Genomic DNA, 18,497 nt, shown 5'->3' on the forward strand with positions numbered 1-18,497 from the left:
GGTGGTCTGGTATTCCCATTTCTTGAAGAATTTTCCAGAGTTTATTGTGATCTACACAGTCAAAGGCTTTGCATAGTCAATAAAGCAGAAATAGATGTTTTTCTGGAACTGTCTTGCTTTTTCCATGATCCAGTGGATGTTGGCAATTTGATCTCTGGTTCTTCTGCCTTTTCTAAAACCAGCTTTGACATCTGGAAGTTCATGGTTCATGTACTGTTGAAGCTTGGCTTGAAGAATTTTGAGCATTACTTTACTAGCGTGTGAGATGAGTGCAATTGTGCAGTAGTTTGAGCATTCTTTGGCATTGCCTTTCTTTGGGATTGGAATGAAAACTGACCTTTTCCAGTCCTGTGGCCACTACTGAGTTTTCCAAATTTGTTGGAATATTGAGTGCAGCACTTTCACAGCATCATCTTTCAGGATTTGAAATAGCTCAACTAGTTGGTGCAAAAGTAACTGTGGTTTCAGACCCTAAATTTTAAATCATTATAACTAGGTTCAAACACCCCTATGTTAAATCAAACTAGGAGCCATTACAATTAACACATTTTTGCCAATGATAAATGTTTGTTTATTCCTATAGCATAAAAATCTGTGCTTTGGGATTCAACGAACTCTTGGAAAGCATTTTCCAGCTCCTGCTGGTTGTAGAAGTGTTTTCCCTGCAAAAAGATGTTGAGATGCTTGAAGAAGTGGTAGTTGGTTGGCGAGAGGTCAGGCGAATATGGCAGAAGAGGCAAAACTTCATGGCCCAATTTGTTCAACTTCCGAAGTTATGTGATGTGTGTTTAGGCACTGCTCTGGAGAATTGGGTCTTTTCTGTTGACCAATGCGGGCTACAGCTGTTAGAGTTTTCAGTGCATTGCATCAATTTGCTGAGCATATTTCTCAGATGTAATCGTTTCCCTGGATTCAGAAAGCTACAGTGGATCAGAGGGCAGCAGATCACCAAAAGTGACCATGACTCTTGGTACAAGTTTGGCTTTGGGAAGCGATTTGGAGCTTCTTCTCAGTCTAACCACAGAGCTGGTCATGGCAGGCTGCCATGTAAAACCTGCTTTTCATCACATGTCATAGTCCAATGGAGAAATGGCTCATTGTTGTTGCATAGAATAAGAGAAGACAACACTTCAAAATGGCAATTTTTTGATTTGCGGTCAGTCCATGAGGCATCCTGGTGGCTCACATGGTAAAGCATCCGCCTGCAATACGGGAGACACAGGTTCGATCCCTGGGTTGGGAAGATCTCCTGGAGAAAGAAATGGCAACCCACTGCAGTATTCCTGCCTGGTGAATCCCAGGGACGGTAGGCTACAGTCCATGGGGTCGCAAAGAGTCGGACACGACTGAGCGACTTCACTTCATGAAGCGCCCGCTTATCAAACTTCTTCACCTTTCCAATTTGCTTCAAATGCCACATAACCACAGAATTGTCAACAATGAGTTCATGGGCAACTTCTCATGTATTTTTAAGAGGATCAGCTTAGATGATGGCTCTCAATTGGTCACTGTCAACTTCTGATGGTCAGCAACTGAGCTCCTCATCTTCAAGGCTCTTGTCTCAAAGTTTTGCAAAACTTCTTGAACCACCACTGAACTGTACATTTCTTTACAGTTCCTGGGCTATATGCATTGCTGATAGTGAGTTGTCTTTGCTGCTTTACTACCCATTTTGAACTCAAACAAGAAAATTGCTCAAATTTGTTTTTTTTTTCCTGACATCATTTCCATATCTAAAATATATATAAACAGCAAGTAATAAGTCATTAGCCAGAAAGAAATAAAGAAATGTGCATTTTAACGACATGTAACTACATTTAAGAATGTATTCCCATTATCAAGTAGCAAAGTTCAACAATGCAAAACCACAATTACTTTTGCACCAACCTAATATAAAAGACAGAAGAGGCATCTAGCAACTGACTAGCACTGGTGGGCAGGTATAATAATCACTTAAAAAAAAAAAAAAAAAAAAGAGGATTCTATAGTATATTCCAGAAGCATAAGCTAGTCGAAAGTCAAGGAGAACTACGCTCATTCATAAATCTCCTAGGTCGATGATCCTCTACCACCGTATCTTTTTAAACTTCTATTTATAATAAAATACTAACTTAAAACTCTAGTTATAATAAAATAAAAGAGAAATAATCCTTTTTAATGCCAACACATCAGATCACTTGTATCATAATGACCAGGCAACAGGTCACATAGACATTAGTTATGGAAAACTTCAGAAGAGTTGATTTCTACAAAATACACCCAATCTACAAAAATTAAAATCTATACATAAGTCACATGAATTTAGTAACAAAATGAGACTTGGCCTCAAGACAACATTGAGTAAAACGAGGTCTCTTGCTCCCCATACCTGTCAACAACCCATTCCAAATCTACAATTCAGACTGCTCTGAGGTAACAATATTCTTCTAATTCCAGATCTAGTTAAGATTACTAAAAACTAGAAGGTGTTATTTTTAAATGTTTCAATATAGTTAATTCAGTCACCCTTCTGTTCAGTCCCCTCCCACCAAGAAAATACATCTCTTAATTTTCATGGTGGGAAATGCATGGCCTCAAATGTATTTCTAGGACCGAACAGCTTACCTGAACTTTTTGTTACAAGCTAGTACTCTTGCCTGGAAAATCCCATGGACGGAGGAGCCTGGTAGGCTGCAGTCCATGGGGTCGCTAGGACTTGGACACGACTGAGCGACTTCACTTTCACTTTACACTTTCATGCATTGGAGAAGGAAATGGCAACTCACTCCAGTATTCTTGCCTGGAGAATCCCAGGAATGGGGGAGCCTGGTGGGCTGCCGTCTACGGGGTCGCACAGTCGGACACAACTGAAGCAACTTAGCAGCAACAGCAGGAGGAGGAAAGAAAGTCAAGAATATAACTGAAATTACCATTACCCAAGCATTCCCATGGATCTTTTTTTCTACAAAGGAAAAACTGGATACAAACTGTAATAACTGAATAGAGCTCAAGATATATATGTTTCCTGCTTCTCAAAGTGACCTAAGATGTAAAAAAATTTTTAAGTATACGTGCATGTGTGAAAGTCGCTCAGTCGTGTCCGACTCTCTGTGACCCCAGGGACTACACAGGCCATGGAATTCTCCAGGCCAGAATACTGGATTGGGTAGCCTTTCCCTTCTTTACGGGATCTTCCCTACACAGGGATCAAACTCAGGTCTCCAGCATCGCAGGCTGATTCTTTACCAGCTGAGGCATAAGGGAAGCCCTTATGTGTATATGTATACATAATTAAATGTATATAATTATATATATAACTGAATTTAGTCATATGGTAAAGATCATCATACATTATAATGAAAATATGAGTTTTAAACATATAGACTTATAATTCTCCGTATGTGTGTGTTAAGTCGTTCAGTCACATCCAACTCTTTGCAACCCTATGGACTGTAGACCACCAGGCTCCTCCGTCCACGGGATTCTCCAGGCAAGAATACTGGAGGGAGTTGCCATTTCCTCTTCAAGGGGAGTAGACTATTGAGAACCCCTTGGATGGCAAGGAGATCAAACCAGTCAACACTAAAGGAAATCAATTCTGAATATTCACTGGAAAGACTGATGCTAAAGCTGAATCTCCAATACTTTGGCCACTTGATACGAAAAGCCAACTCAGTGGAGAAGACCCGGATGCTGGGAAAGACTGAAGGTAAGAGCAGAAAGGGAAGGCAGAGGATGAGATGGTTGGATGGCATCATCAACTCAATGAACATGAGTTTGAGCAGACTCTGGGAGATGGTGAAGGACAGGGAAGCCTGGTGTGCTGCAGTCCATTGGATCGCAAAGAGTCAGACATGACTGAGCAACTGAACAACAAGCGCCACCACCTCCAGCAGATCTTCCAGACCCAGGGATAGAATTCATGCCTCTTGTGTCTCCAGCATTAGCAGGTGGGTTCTTTACCACTAGTGCTACCTGGGAAGCCCTATAATATTCCCTAACCATGAGCTAATATGGTAGAATTATGGTACCATGGATGAAAGAATGCCATGACTTTGTGATCTCCTTAATTTAGAACTTACAACATGTTCAGTTTTGTAATCACTAGAGACTTACAACATGCTCCAGTAGGTTTCCTCCTTATAAAAACATTTATTACACTGCACAAAATTCTGAACCAACCAGTCTCTCCTATCAGCATCAGAGGATAGAAACATGGATTTGTTTCATCCCTAGAGCATACTTGGTTAAAAAAAAAAAATGGAGTTAAACAAGTGTTTCAAATATAAGTTGGCTATCAGATGTTGCTATATCTTTATTATTATTATTGTCCTTTGGCAAAAGCCCAACCTCTAACCCAAATATGAGCCCTCCAGTCCCAAGTTCTTGTCCTTTTTGAGAGTGCAGTTCTGGCACTATGACTATAAATTTTATATAAACCAAGTCCTCATAAGGGTCCTTCCATAAACCGAGTCCTCATAAGGGTCCTTCCTGGCATCACCAAAGTAAAGCCAGTGATTCTACCTAGACTTTAAAGAGAGAGTGAGAGAGAGAATAAAAAACAACACTGCAAATCTCAGAGCTCAGAAATAGCTTATAACAAAATGTAGCATACTGAGAAAGGCAACCCCAAAAACCCACCCCAACTAGAATCACCTTACCTTTCCAACACTAGTCATGATCATGACATTCAACAATAGAAAAAGATGACAAAACATTTTTGCTCTTTTCCTTCCACACACTATATTGAAGGAATCTTTAAAGCACTTACTTATAGTAAATGTTCCCATTCCTAGTACTGATTTTGAGGGCTTTTGTGTGTGTGTGTGTATTTTTATTTAAAGCACTATAGAAAACATTCCACTTTGATCATTCAAATCCATTTTAAGCAAGCAACATACTGGAAAATTTGCATGTCACTTCAGCTATACACATCAACTGGAAAAAAAAAAAAGGGAAAGAAGGTGGAAGGGAGGGATAGAGGGTGGAAGAATCATCTACATTTCCTTTAAAAAAAAACTTGGTATTTTGACTGGGATCACACTAAATACATAAGTCAATTAAGGAGAACTAACCAGTTTTGCAATCTTAAATCTTTCAATTTGTAAAATACAATATACTTCCAATTATTTCCATATTCATTAATATGTCTCAGTGTTATTTAATAATTTTCTTCTTAGAAGTTCTTACACATTTCTTTTTTATTCCTGGTCTTTAATAGTTTTATGTGTTATAAATGGTAGCTTTAAATTTTTTTCTCCTTATCATTCTTTATTATACATAAAAATATAACTTTTTGTATATTAGCAATTAACATAGCTAAATACATTTTTCCTGGTAAAAGTATTTTATTGAGAGGCGATTTGTATATAAGATACACAAAACTTAAATGTACAGTCCAGTGAAATTTTTACCAATGAATACCTCTATGTAACCACCACCCAGAACAAGATATAGAAAATTTCTATCATTCCCCAAAATTCTCTCGTGCCCTTTTTCCAACAGTGTCCTCTAGTTCTCAGATAATCAGCATTGTGACCACTTCTACCACCATAAATTAGTTATGCCTGTCCTTAAATATCACGTAAATGGATTCATAGAGCAATTACTCTTTGCATCATCTCTTTCACTCAACATCTTGCTTTGGGGATTCCTCCACATTTTTTAAAAGAATCTGGAAAATGTTTTCCATTACATTGCTTTGTATTCCACTGTGTGAATATACCACCACTGTTAACTATTCTGCTCTTTGGTTGTTTACAGTTTTTAATTATGATTAATAAAGGCACTGTATACTCCTTTCTCAAGGGTCTAAACCTAGGAGTGGAAACACAGACTATGCTAAGTCCAAGCATAGTATATATGTTGAAATACACTAGAAATTTTCAGTTTTCCAAGGTGGTTATACCATTATACATTCTTGTCAACAATATACGACACTTCCAATTGCTGTACATACTTACCAATATTTGGTATGTCAGTCTTTCTAATTTTAGTCATTGTGTTGGCTGTATAGTGATAGCTGTTCTCCAATGAGGTGACTCACCAAGCTTGCACCAGGGATTACCACTACTGCTGTAACCTATCATCATATCCCACAGGGCAACTAGTCCATAATCATGTACTGAACACCAGTCAAAGAACTCTGTGTTTCTGACACAGAAACTGCACGTTGGATATGTAACCACTTCCAAAAGCAGATCTGTTTCTCCAGTGGTAAGCAAGCTCTTGCCCACTCCTCACCGACTGACTACACTGGCCCTTTGATCACCTTCCAGTCTGCATTCTGACCCTTCTCAGAACTATCAGTAGTGCCTCATGGTTGCTGACACTTTTTTTTTTGAGTTACAGTTTTGCTCTCCCAGTCTAACTGGTCATCTCATCCCATACTCTTGAGGCCCTTGAAACTAATGTTTCATATTTTCCACTTTTTCAACTTGTAATCTGACAATGGTATACCTTTTATTATAAAAGCCACTCAAAAAAGGTGATAGTCAAAGAACTGGATGGACCTTCTATGCTCTCTACCATCCTTGGACATCTGGTATTGTTGAGCCTTAAAATTATCCTTACAAGTTCACGTCAAAAGATTTGTAATAGCCCACCCCCCTCACCTACTCCTGTTCCAAACATCTTCTTAAGGCATTCAACCCTCATAACTGCTTCCTAGGTATTGATCAAGATGAAAAGAGTGAGAGTTACATAAACCTATAACTTTTAGGTTATAGGTTTTTAAAATTCAGAATCCTGTCCCAACCATTCCTGGACATGTTGCTTTATTCTTTCCCTAATGACAACTCTAGGCTGTCCTAGTTGGTAAACCCTCCAAGTGGCTCCCAAACTCAATTTATATTCAGACACCTAAAATTCTTTCCTGGACTGAATGATCTTAGAGTGTAAAAATAATAATTACTTGGATGAGCACACCGCTCATCCAGTTCCTCTACAGTGGCCCATGTAAGTCAAAGCAGGAGGTACGAAGAGGATGCGTGTGCGTGCATGCTAAGTCACTCAGTCATGTCTGACTCTTTGAGACCCCCATGGACTGTAGCCTGCCAGGCGGCTCTGTCCATGGGATTTCCCAGGCAAGAATACTGGAGTGGGTTGCCAGGTCCTTCTCCAGGGGATCTTCCCAACCCAGGAAATGAACTTGCATATTTTACATCTCCTACATTGACAGTGAATTCCTTACCACTTGTGCCACCTGGGAAGGCCCCATGTAAGCCAAAGTGGGAGGTACAAAGGGTCCATGTAAATTTTACAAAAATGTTATTGTTTACCTTGTATCAGCCTGTCTGGGTGAAACCTCAGGTACAAGTAGGAAATTACTGGGGAAAAAAAGGTAAAATTAGAACTACTGGAAAGGGACACATTGATTTTGTAGCAGTGGAGGCACTACAACCACCCCACATCTGTGAGTATGCGATATGGTAGATCCATGAACACGGGAAACAGTAATAATTCTCTGTCTTTCAGAAATGAGAAAGAAAAACACCCTGGTGAGGCTATCCCATACCACAGAATCCTGGCAGTTATTTTTTTCCAATCACTGGAAATCACTTTTCATTATTTTCATGTGTGTTGCTGCCATGTAAATTTGCGTAATTCATCACTTTCACTGTCACTATTTTTAAGACAATTCTACCTTTTTTCTCTAAGAAATTTTAAGATTTTCGCAGTCTTAAGTGTTCTAGTGTCACTATAATGAATTTAGGTGTGGGCTTCTTTTAATTTTTCTAATGGAATTTGTAGACTCATGAAGTTATAAGTTATCTTTTCACTTCTAAAAAATTTCTGTGATGATCTCTTTAAATTCTACCTCTGACCCACTCCTTCCTCTCTTTCTGTAATATCAATTAATGTATGTTAGACCTACTCATTTTATTTGCCATGTCATTCAACCTTTCTCCATATTTTTTATCTTTTTAGCTATCCTTTACATGTTGGGTAATTTCTTCTCATACAGCTTACAGACTACTAACACATTCTTTAGCTATTTCTAATCCATTAAACTTGTGTTCTGTTTTTTTTCTTTTTTTTTTTTTACTTAATAATTTCTAGAAGATATTTTCACAGTTCTTTTTCAAGTAGAGATTTACTGAATTACTGAAGTGACACAAATTTCTGCTGCACAACCATGGTACAATTTCTCAAGGGCAAATCTCATCACCTCCAACAACACTCCTCAAGCCAAGAGAACTATCTTTGCAGTATTATAGGCATTTTGGAGAGGGGATACTTCTGATTTATTCTTAAGGTGATTGTCATCTACTGACATAATCACTTTACAAGGGGAATGATTTTGTATTAATGCTTCCCACCTACTTACAGACAATGGCCTTCGACTTCCTTTTCCCACATTCAATAGAGATATCAAAACTGACACAAGCAAATTTCATAATGTCAAAAAGTGAATTGCAGCATTTCAAACTTATTTCCTTGGGTACGTTCTTTCACTTTGATTTAATCTGATCGCAGCCCTTATTATCTGAACAACTCTATAATACTTTCAAGAGATCTTAAAATATTTTACATCCAACAGAAACAACACATTTTGGTTGCTTACACAGAACATTTGTTTTAGTCTATCATATTTCCTGACACAGCTGAAGGCAAGCTGTTTGTAACAATTTTAACTAGAACCTAGCCCTACTTTCTACTCACCTTAGTCAGTTATTTCACAAAGCAACCATTTTCACAACAAATATGCCTAGCCTAAGCTAGCCACATGCAATTTACTAACAAATTTCAGCTATCCATACTCTACTTGTTCCCTGTCCGAGTAGTAATAAATACATCCAATCCTGACGTTAAAAAGTAACTAAATTAAGACGTACACTTTTAAAATGTTCAACTTAAGAAATTTTACCATGAAATTTATGGGTGCTGAAACAGAGGACTCTATGATGTAAAAAGACAGGTTTTAGCTTATCTAGTTATACACAGTAACATAGTATTCCAAATGTGTGAATTCATATTAAAGTATATATACTGAAATACAATCATAGTCAAATGACTCTGGGATTTTATTTAGAAAGATTTTATCATCAAGTAGTTAAATTCACTTTTAAAAATACTTTTAAAAAAATAAATGTTTAAATATATTTTACCCTTCGAATTTAGAGCCTTAAGTCTTAATCAAATTCACTAGAATACTGTAGTTGTCAAATGTCTAACCAGAATGCTCATCTTCCCTTATTTCTAATACAATGTGATTTATAAACATGCTTATTTACTGCATGTTGCATTTAACATTTTTTGTTACCTGATATTATAAAACCTACACATATCAAGAAAAAAATTACACTGTGCAACAGTAAATACTCCTACTTTAATGGAGTCTAATTTTATGTAAAATTTGTCATATAATACCAAGTCTCTGTAATGTTATCTATAATACAAATACTTGCAAAATATTTACTATTTAAGGGTATGCTAAAATTAAAAGATCAAGAATAAGAAAGAACATTATCTTAAAGAGATTTTTTTCCATTTAGACAAAAATTAATCTTAAAATATATATAACATATAGTGAATGTAATAAAGATTAGGAATAATATAAACTCCTTCACTTTCAATTTTTTTTTACCTATTATACACTATTTTAATTACAAAATACAAGATATAAAACTACTGATACTAACAGTATATAATCCTCCAGTCATGTTTCTATTTATGCAGTAATATAAATCAATATATACAAAATTATACATGTACTTTAAAAAATATTTGTATCACAGTATATGAGCGTGCTAAATTGCTTCAGTGGTTCTGACTCCTTGAAACCCCATGGACTACGGCCTGCATGGGATTCTCCAGGCAACAATACTGGAATGGGTTGCTATGCTCTCAGCTAGGGACTCTTCCCGATCCGGGGATGGAACTCAAGTCTCTTTTGTCTCCTGCATTGGCAGGCGGGTTCTTTACCACTGGGAAGCCATATACTACATTTAATATCTCTTTTTCACATAATAGATCCTCATTCCCCTTAAATATGAATTTCAACTGATGTATTTCATGTTTAAAATATTTCTTACAAAGCTTAAGTATTATCAAATTTTATAGTTATTCAAGACAATTATATCAATTCCAATTCATGTTTATAAGACAAAATCTAACTTTATAATTTCTCCAAATCCTTCAAAAAATCAGCCTAAACAAAATGACTGAAAATAGATATGCACTTTTGGTTTTTATTTATTATTTATTTTTATTTATTTATTTTTTTGGAGTTTTAAGTCTAGATTGTTTATTTCTGCAGAAGTCTTTTTTTTTATTTTTATTTTTATTTATTTATTTATCTTACTTTATTTTACTTTATAATACTGTATTGGTTTTGCCATACATTGATATGAATCCACCACAGGTGTACATGAGGTCCCAAACATGAACCCCCCTCCCACCTCCCACCCCATATCATCTCTCTGGATCATCCCCATGCACCAGCCCCAAGCATCCTGTATCCTGCATCGAACATAGACTGGCGATTCGTTTCTTACATGATGGTATGCATGTTTCAATGCCATTCTCCCAAATCATCCCACCCTCTCCCTCTCCCTCAGAGTCCAAAAGTCTGCTCTATACATCTGTGTCTTACAAGAATGAAACTAGATCACTTTCTAACACCACACACAAAAATAAACTCAAAATGGATTAAAGATCTAAACATAAGACCAGAAACTATAAAACTCCTAGAGGAGAACATAAATCACAGCAAGATCCTCTATGATCCACCTCCCAGAATTCTGGAAATAAAAGCAAACATAAACAAATGGGATCTAATTAAAATTAAAAGCTTCTGCACAACAAAGGAAAATATAAGCAAGGTGAAAAGACAGCCTTCTGAATGGGAGAAAATAATAGCAAATGAAGCAACTGACAACTAATCTCAAAAATATACAAGCAACTTATGTAGCTCAATTCCGGTTTCTATTTAAAATTACTGGCATTAAATCATATTAGCTACAGTTAAAGAAGAATATGAATTGTAATTAATTCTTACCATCTTAATATCTTACAAAACAGTTTCCAAAGTAACATTTAGAGACATTAAAAGGTATTACTATGAAAAATTATGTGCCTTTGCTAATAAACATAGCATTTTGAGACATCTCCTACCATACAGTAATCTCAGATTACTTAGAAATACACTATTAAATACTGTGTCAAGGGAAATTATGTGAGAAAGCTGGTACATTTTGCTATCAAACAACTCTGTTAACAGGGAAAAGAATGAGTCATAAGACTCATCTTAGCTGCGTACCTTTGGAAAATCATTTAACCTCTTCAAAGATAAATTTCTTCCACATTAAATTGCCCCTGGCTCCAAAGAGTTGTATAGACGATTATAGTCTGTTATAAAGTTGTTTTGGTTTTTTTTTTAAACCAAACTTATTTAATTCTTTGGTGGATCAAACTGTTTCAAACTAAACAGCTTTGGTAATTAAATCAAAAGTTGCAATCTTGGAATTCCTGCTCATTTCTTTAAAAAAAAAAACCAAAAACCTATGAATATACTATCACATTAAAGATCAGAAGCAGGCAAACTATGGCTCATGGGCCAAATCCAGCTGGCTGTCTATGTTTTTGTAAATCAAGATTTACTGGAACACAACTGTACTCATTAAATTATGTATTGTCAGTGTTAGAGTTGAGTAACTGCAACAGAAAGCAGATGGCCGACAAAGCCTAAAATATTTACAACTGGCATGTTACAGATAAAGTCAGCTGATCCCTGCTATAAATGACTATAAGTTGAATTGGACAATGGACCAAAAAGGAGTTAGGGAAGAAAAAAAAAAAAATCAAAGGAATATTAAAATATATGCTTAAATTTAATGTCTCAAAATGCCACTCCAAAACTAAATCTAAGATTCAAATGTAATGAACATTCTGGTTACATAAAATATAACAACAATACTGAAGTTTACTAATAGTTTATTTAGAATAATAAAGTGTATCTTTGTGCCTCTTCAAGTTAAAGTTAATTATTATTTCTATTATAATTAGTACTTATATCTATACAAATTGCATTTTTACCTGCTAATGGCTTGCTCCTCATCAGTTATTCCAGTCTCCCTGAATGCCCTGTTTGATTCCGCCAAACTCAAGGCAATTGCTCTCTGAAGATCATCTTTATCATCTCCAGTAAGATCAATCACATCTGAAAAGCAAAACTATGTTTCTCAAAATTAAGTCAAACAAAATGAAACGTAATTCCTAATGGAGATTTTATACCCAATATACCCTTTCAAATCAAATCCAGCACCAACTTAATTCTGTCCAGGAACCTCTCCAAAGAGAACGCAAACACATTTTAAATTGGTTCTACTTTGCAATTTAATGTTCTTCCCTATAAAATTAAGAGCATAAATATTTTTCATTAGAGAAGATTCAAAAGCTAATAAGCAGAAAGTGCTAAAAACAAGTTCTATAATAACAAAAATTGAAAGCAACAATTAAACATTTACATTTACGCTTTCCAAAGTTAACCCACATATACGTTTGTTAGTCCATATAACCTAGACATTTATCAAAGTATAATAATTAAATGAGCTCTCAAAGTTACGTTCCAGAAACTAACTGACCATGTTGTTGGTTAGTCACTAAGTCATATTCAATTCTTTTGCAACCAGATGGACCATGGCCCACCAGGCTCCACTGTCCATAAGATTTCAGGTAAAAATACTGGAGTTGGTTGCCATGACCTCCTCCAAGGGATCTTCCTGACACAAGGATCGAACCCAGGTCTCCTGCATTGCAGGTGGACTCTTTACTGCTGAGCCACCAGGGAAGCCCAATTGACCATATATACTTATATACACTTTTAAAGTCAGAAAGAATGTATAAAACTGTTCAGTTCAGTTCAGTCGCTCAGTCATGTCCGACTCTTTGTGACCCCATGAATCGCAGCACGCCAGGCCTCCCTGTCCATCACCAACTCCCGGAGTTCACTCAAACTCATATCCATCAAGTCGGTGATGCCATCCAGCCATCTCATCCTCTGTCGTCCCCTTCTCCTCCTGCCCCCAATCCCTCCCAGCATCAGAGTCTTTTCCAATGAGTCAACTCTTCGCATGAGGTAGACAAAGTACTGGAGTTTCAGCTTTAGCATCACTCCTTCCAAAGAACACCCAGAGCTGATCTCCTTTAGAATGGACTGGTTGGATCTCCTCACAGTCCAACGGACTCTCAAGAGTCTCCTCCAACACCACAGTTCAAAAGCATCAATTCTTCAGCGCTCAGCTTTCTTCACAGTCCAACTCTCACATCCATACATGACCACTGGAAAAACCATTGTCTTGACTAGACAGACCTTTGTTGACAAAGTAATGTCTCTGCTTTTCAATATGCTGTCTAGTTTGGTCATAACTTTCCTTCCAAGGAGTAAGCATCTTTTAATTTCATGGCTGCAGTCACCATCTGCAGTGATTTTGGAGCCCCCCAAAATAAAGTCTGACACTGTTTCCAGTGTTTCCCCATCTATTTCCCATGAAGCGATGGGACCAGATTCCACGATCTTCGTTTAACAGTGGTTAATTTTGAGAAAGAGGATTAGGAGGAAAAGAAAGTATAAGGATCTCTCACTTTCTATTGTCTGTTCTATGCTTTTCATTTAATTATAAAAAGAAATTTTCATTTCACAAAAAGAAAATATACACTACTAAATGAAATGTTTTCTTCAGTGAGAATAAAATAAAATAGTCTTGATGCTGTAAGTATTCTTTCTCAAAATAAAGTCTACAACTATTACCACATTCAGAAAAACTGCTTTGTAATCCAATTTCCCAACATATATTGATCTACTTCCTTAACCCAAAAGAGATCAATTATACCTCTCTTATCATTTAAACAATGGCAAACCATAACATGTTGCTAAGTAGGGGATTACAAAATAGGATGAGAAAGAGAAAGAAGTACAGCTGTTACCACCTTATCTCTGCATTGCTGGGATTATGCTGGTAAGTATTTTGGACACATTTTATATTCATTTTGTTTATCTGTATTTGAGACATGTTAAATTTTTTTTTTCCTTTGTAATCCAAGTATTACAAGAGTGAAACAAGAAAAAGGAGTAAGGAGTGGGACATAAGGTGTCTGCATTCTGCTATCTGAAAGTGAAGTGAAAGTCCCTCAGTCGTGTCTGACTCTTTGCGACCCTATGGACTATACAGTCCATGGAATTCTCCAGGCCAGAATACTGGAGTGGGTAGTCTTTCCCTTCTCCAGGGGATCTTCCCAACCAGAGATCAAACCCAGGTCTCTTGAATTGCAGGCAGATTCTTTACCAGCTGAGCCACAAGGGAAGCCCAAGAGTACTGCACCGGGTAGCCTATCCCTTCTCCAGTGGATCTTCCTGACCCAGGAATCAAACGAGGGTCTCCTGCATTGCAGGCAGATTCTTTACCAACTGAGCTATCAGGAAAGCCCAAAAGTAAAAGTGAAAGTTGCTCAGTCGTGTCCAACTCTGTGACCCCATGGACTATACAGCCCACGGAATTCTCCGGGCCAGAATACTGGAGTGGGTAGCCCTTCTCTAATCCAGGGGATCTTCCCAACCCAGGGATTGAACCCAGGGATCGAACCCAGGGATCAAACCCAGGTCTCCTGCATTGCAGGCAGATTCTTTACTAGCTGAGCCACAAGGGAAGCCCATCTAGCTAAGGGTTATATGTAACTATTTAAAAATTTTTTTCACACGTAGTAATAAATAAAATACATCAATAGATTCAAAAGTCTACTTTTATTGCTATATACATTTTTTTTCCTCCAAACAGTAGCTTATAAGAATACTAAAAATATTAGAAATAACAGTCGGCCATAGAAGATTTTTTAAAATTCCTTAGTATAATAAAACTTTACAAAAGTGCAATAAAGTGAAAGTCGCTCAGTCATGTCTAACTCTTCATGACCCCATGAACTATACAGTCCATGGAATTCTCCAGGCCAGAATACCAGAGTGGGTAGCTGTTCCCTTCTCCAGGGGATCGTCCCAACCTAGAGACTGAACCCAGATCTCCAGCATTGCAGGCAGGTCTAAAAAAATTCAATCAAGTAAAACGTGGAAGAGAGTTACCAAACAACTGCAATGATACACCTGTCAGCAGGTCAAAGGTTTCAGACATCTGGTTTACAAGTCCACCAAACCACAGCTGTAGATGGGTGGTGTCACCAGTGTGTGTCATCATTCAGCCCAGCTGAAATATTGATTAAAGAAGCTAGAACTAGAGAGGCATGAAATGGCCTCATAAAAATGAGATCATGGTCATTAAAAATGATTAAAACTTGGGTGACTAAAGAGAGAATAATAAAGATAACAACTTAAAAATCACAAAGAAGCAAACAGGTTTGGAGGACTTGATCAATTAGCTCCTCAGACTTCACTGTCTCATCTTCCTAGTATGCTTTCTTCAATGACAGAAGCCGAAAAGATTAAAACAAACCAATCTATTTTCCTGATTCACTTGTAGTTACAGTTTTGGATAAAATTTAGGTTCCACCCATCAGATATGCTAGCATGAGATGTGAAAGGCAGCTATGCGGAGGAAGGCACTCTCCTGCTGCTTTTGGCTGTTTTTTTTCCAGCATGACTGAACAGATGTGGGCTGCTCCACAGGAGCAATCCAGTTTCCACCTTCAGGATGTCAAGAGAGAGAGTAGAAGTAGTAACCAGACTCTGTGCTCCAGTGTCCAGGCACAGCTCAGTGGCAGTTACCTAATCCTGGCTGGCTCTCCCTGGGCAACAGCTCTAAAGCTATGTTCTCAACTGTCCCGCAGGCAGTCTCCTGATTCACTGTCTCCCTGACTGTGGCAGATGGAGTAGCTTTGCTGGCTGGCCAGTCTTGCAAGAATCTGGGAGTCATTTCAGAAAGCTGAGCTAGAGATCCTTCCTCCAGTGCTCCCACCGATTTTTTTTTTTTTTAACAATCTAGTCCCCTGTATTAAATTTCTTCTTTGTAACTATCTAAAGTGTGTACTGTTTCACAACTGACAAGTAAACTAAGCTGGCTAGAACAGAAACTTACTTAGAAATAGCAACAAGTTATATTTCAAGCTTTTCATAATTCAGCAATCGTAACTTGAGAAACACAAAAGCAAAAAGTAAGGCAAGATGCTTTTAACCCTATTTCATAAACAAAATAACTGAAGTTGCCAGAAATGAAATCTAATATTATAAGAATAAAAGAAAGGTGGACAGGCTTCAAATTTAAGTCCTCAAATTATTAAATCCAGTGGTCTCCCTTCCATACTAGCAGTACCCAAGTGTAATCCATGGATTCTTGGGGATCCCCAGTGACTCTATAAGGGAAAGGGTTCCTTAAGTAAAAAATGCTCTCATAAAAAATGTTATGATGTTATCCGTCTTTCCTACTATGGTCACATTTCCAGTCATTATGCAAAACAACAGTGCATTAAACCACTGTGTCTTAGCACAAATCAAGTAAGCAGCATCAAGTTATATAAGCAATTCATTATATTACAACTATACACACTCAATTTTTTAAAAAAAAGCCAATCTCTCTTAAATCCTTAATAAGAGAAAACTAATTTTATGAAATCTCAAACATTGTTTTACATGGTCTTTTACTTCTATGTGACAAAACTGAACGTATGCATAGTAGTTCTGTTATATATGCAAAGTATGTTGTTGCTAAAGAAAAAAACACTAGTGCATTGCTTGAGCTGCAAGTTGAACTCAACGAATGTTTTTCATGGAGCACTATTTTTACTTGATATTACAACCGATAAACTACAAACTATGATTATTCACACATCGATATTTGACAGACATTTTCTCAAAAAAAGGGGAGCCTGTCACTTGAAAAACAAATGAGACTATTTGCTGCCAATTGTAACTATAGAATTTTCAAGAAGTTGCAACTTCAGAAAACTTGTTTCTGTCACTATGAGACTGATATCTTCCTAATACTTTAAAGGCTTTTCTGGTAAAATCAAGTGATATTAACAATTTCTATTTGTTTTATAATGTAGATGTTCTTCCAACATTTGGAAGGAAATCTTTCCAAATTACCAATGCATTGTGTTACTAAATCATGCATGGATTAACAAGCCAATTCAAAGAGCATGGTAAGATCCTAGGAGCATCTTTTGTTCTAATACTTGGTCTCTGACCCAGTTCCTGACAATGAGCTCTATATCACTTGGCATTTCCTAGGTGAGAGAAGCATCTTCTGTTCTAAAGAGATGACTGTTTGTGGGCTCCAATCTGACTTCAGGATGGGCCAGAAAGACTAAGTCATGATGAGAAGCTTGCAACTTGGAGCTGCATGTCCCATCCTCTAGGGAAATATATATGAGGGACTGGAGATTAAGTTAACAATCAAGCCTACCTGGTGAAACTGCCATAAAAATTCCCAAAGTACAAGGTCTGGAGAGCTTCCAGGTTGATGAACATATCCATATGCTGGAGGGCGGTACATCTCAACTCCACAAGGCAGAAACTTCTGGCTTGGGACTTTTCCAGACTACAGAGGTGTGCTCTATACACCTCTCCATCTGGCTGTTCATCCTTTATCATAGCCTTTAATATAATAAACTAATAAAAAGTGTTTCCCTGAGCTGTGAGCCATTATAGCAAATTATCAAACTTGAGGAGGTCACGAGAACTTCCAATTTGAAGTCAGGTCAAACAGAACATAGGTAACCTGGGGGCCCATTACTTGTGACTGGTGTCTAAGGTAGGAAATTTGTGGGACTGAGAATTTAGCCTGTGGCATCTGATGCTAACTTCAGGTAAATGGTGTCAGAATTGTAGAATACCCAGCTGATGTCATAGAACTGGTTGTATACAGGAGAAAAAAAAAAACAAACTTCACATATCTGGTATCAGAGGAATTAAGTGTGAGCAAAGGAAGAAAAAGGTAATTATAGTCTTCAATGCTAGGAAGACTGACTGACCAGACTATGGGTCCTTAATTGAAATTCTGAGATTTGTTCCTTTAAGCAAATGGAGAAGGTTTAGTATAGTTTCATTTTAATCACAATAATTTTCTCCATGATGTTCATAAAGCTTCTTCTTTCCATAGGTTATTTTAGAACCATACAGCCATAGAGCAATAGTGAATTATTATAACCTACATGCATATCAAATACATATGATTTTAAGAACGGATATTAAGAAAGTAAAATGTTATTTTAACAATGATTGATCCTAAATTTAATCTCTTTCTAGAGTTTAGTAGAATGATTTCTATAAAATATGTAATGAGCTATCAATTTCACAATGAAAAATAATCCTCTATGATTTCCTTAAGTGCTTATTCAAAAAAGGAAGAGAACATGCTTTCAGTTCAGTTCAGTCACTCATTCGTGTCCAACGCTTTGTGACCCCAAGGACTGCAGCACTCCAGGCTTCCCTGTCCATCACCAACTCACGGAGTTTACTCAAACTCATGTCCATTGACTCAGTGATGCCATCCAGCCATCTCATCCTCTGTCATCCCTTCTCCTCTAGCTTTCAATCTTTCCCAGCATCAGGGTCTTTTCTAATGAGTCAG

The 18,497-nt window shown here is 37.1% G+C and overlaps 1 protein-coding gene across 9 annotated transcripts in view; it reads right to left on the reverse strand.

The window, feature by feature from the left end:
• The window catches only part of USP25 (ubiquitin specific peptidase 25), a 170,232-nt gene that overhangs the window by 112,680 nt on the left and 39,055 nt on the right, over positions 1-18,497 (reverse strand). For 4 of the 9 annotated variants that reach the window (XM_018052748.1, XM_018052607.1, XM_018052437.1 and 1 more), the window contains 2 exons: positions 12,019-12,142; positions 7,260-7,307 (listed from right to left, as the gene is read on the reverse strand). In XM_018052748.1, coding sequence (XP_017908237.1) covers positions 7,260-7,307; positions 12,019-12,142 — 172 coding nt within the window. Of the gene's footprint in view, positions 1-7,259; positions 7,308-12,018; positions 12,156-18,497 lie in introns of all 9 variants that reach the window. The other 5 variants (XM_018052497.1, XM_018052829.1, XM_018052795.1 and 2 more) reach the window with 2 other exon arrangements.

Source organism: Capra hircus, chromosome 1, assembly GCF_001704415.2.
Source record: "Capra hircus breed San Clemente chromosome 1, ASM170441v1, whole genome shotgun sequence".
Taxonomy (NCBI): Eukaryota; Metazoa; Chordata; class Mammalia; order Artiodactyla; family Bovidae; genus Capra; species Capra hircus.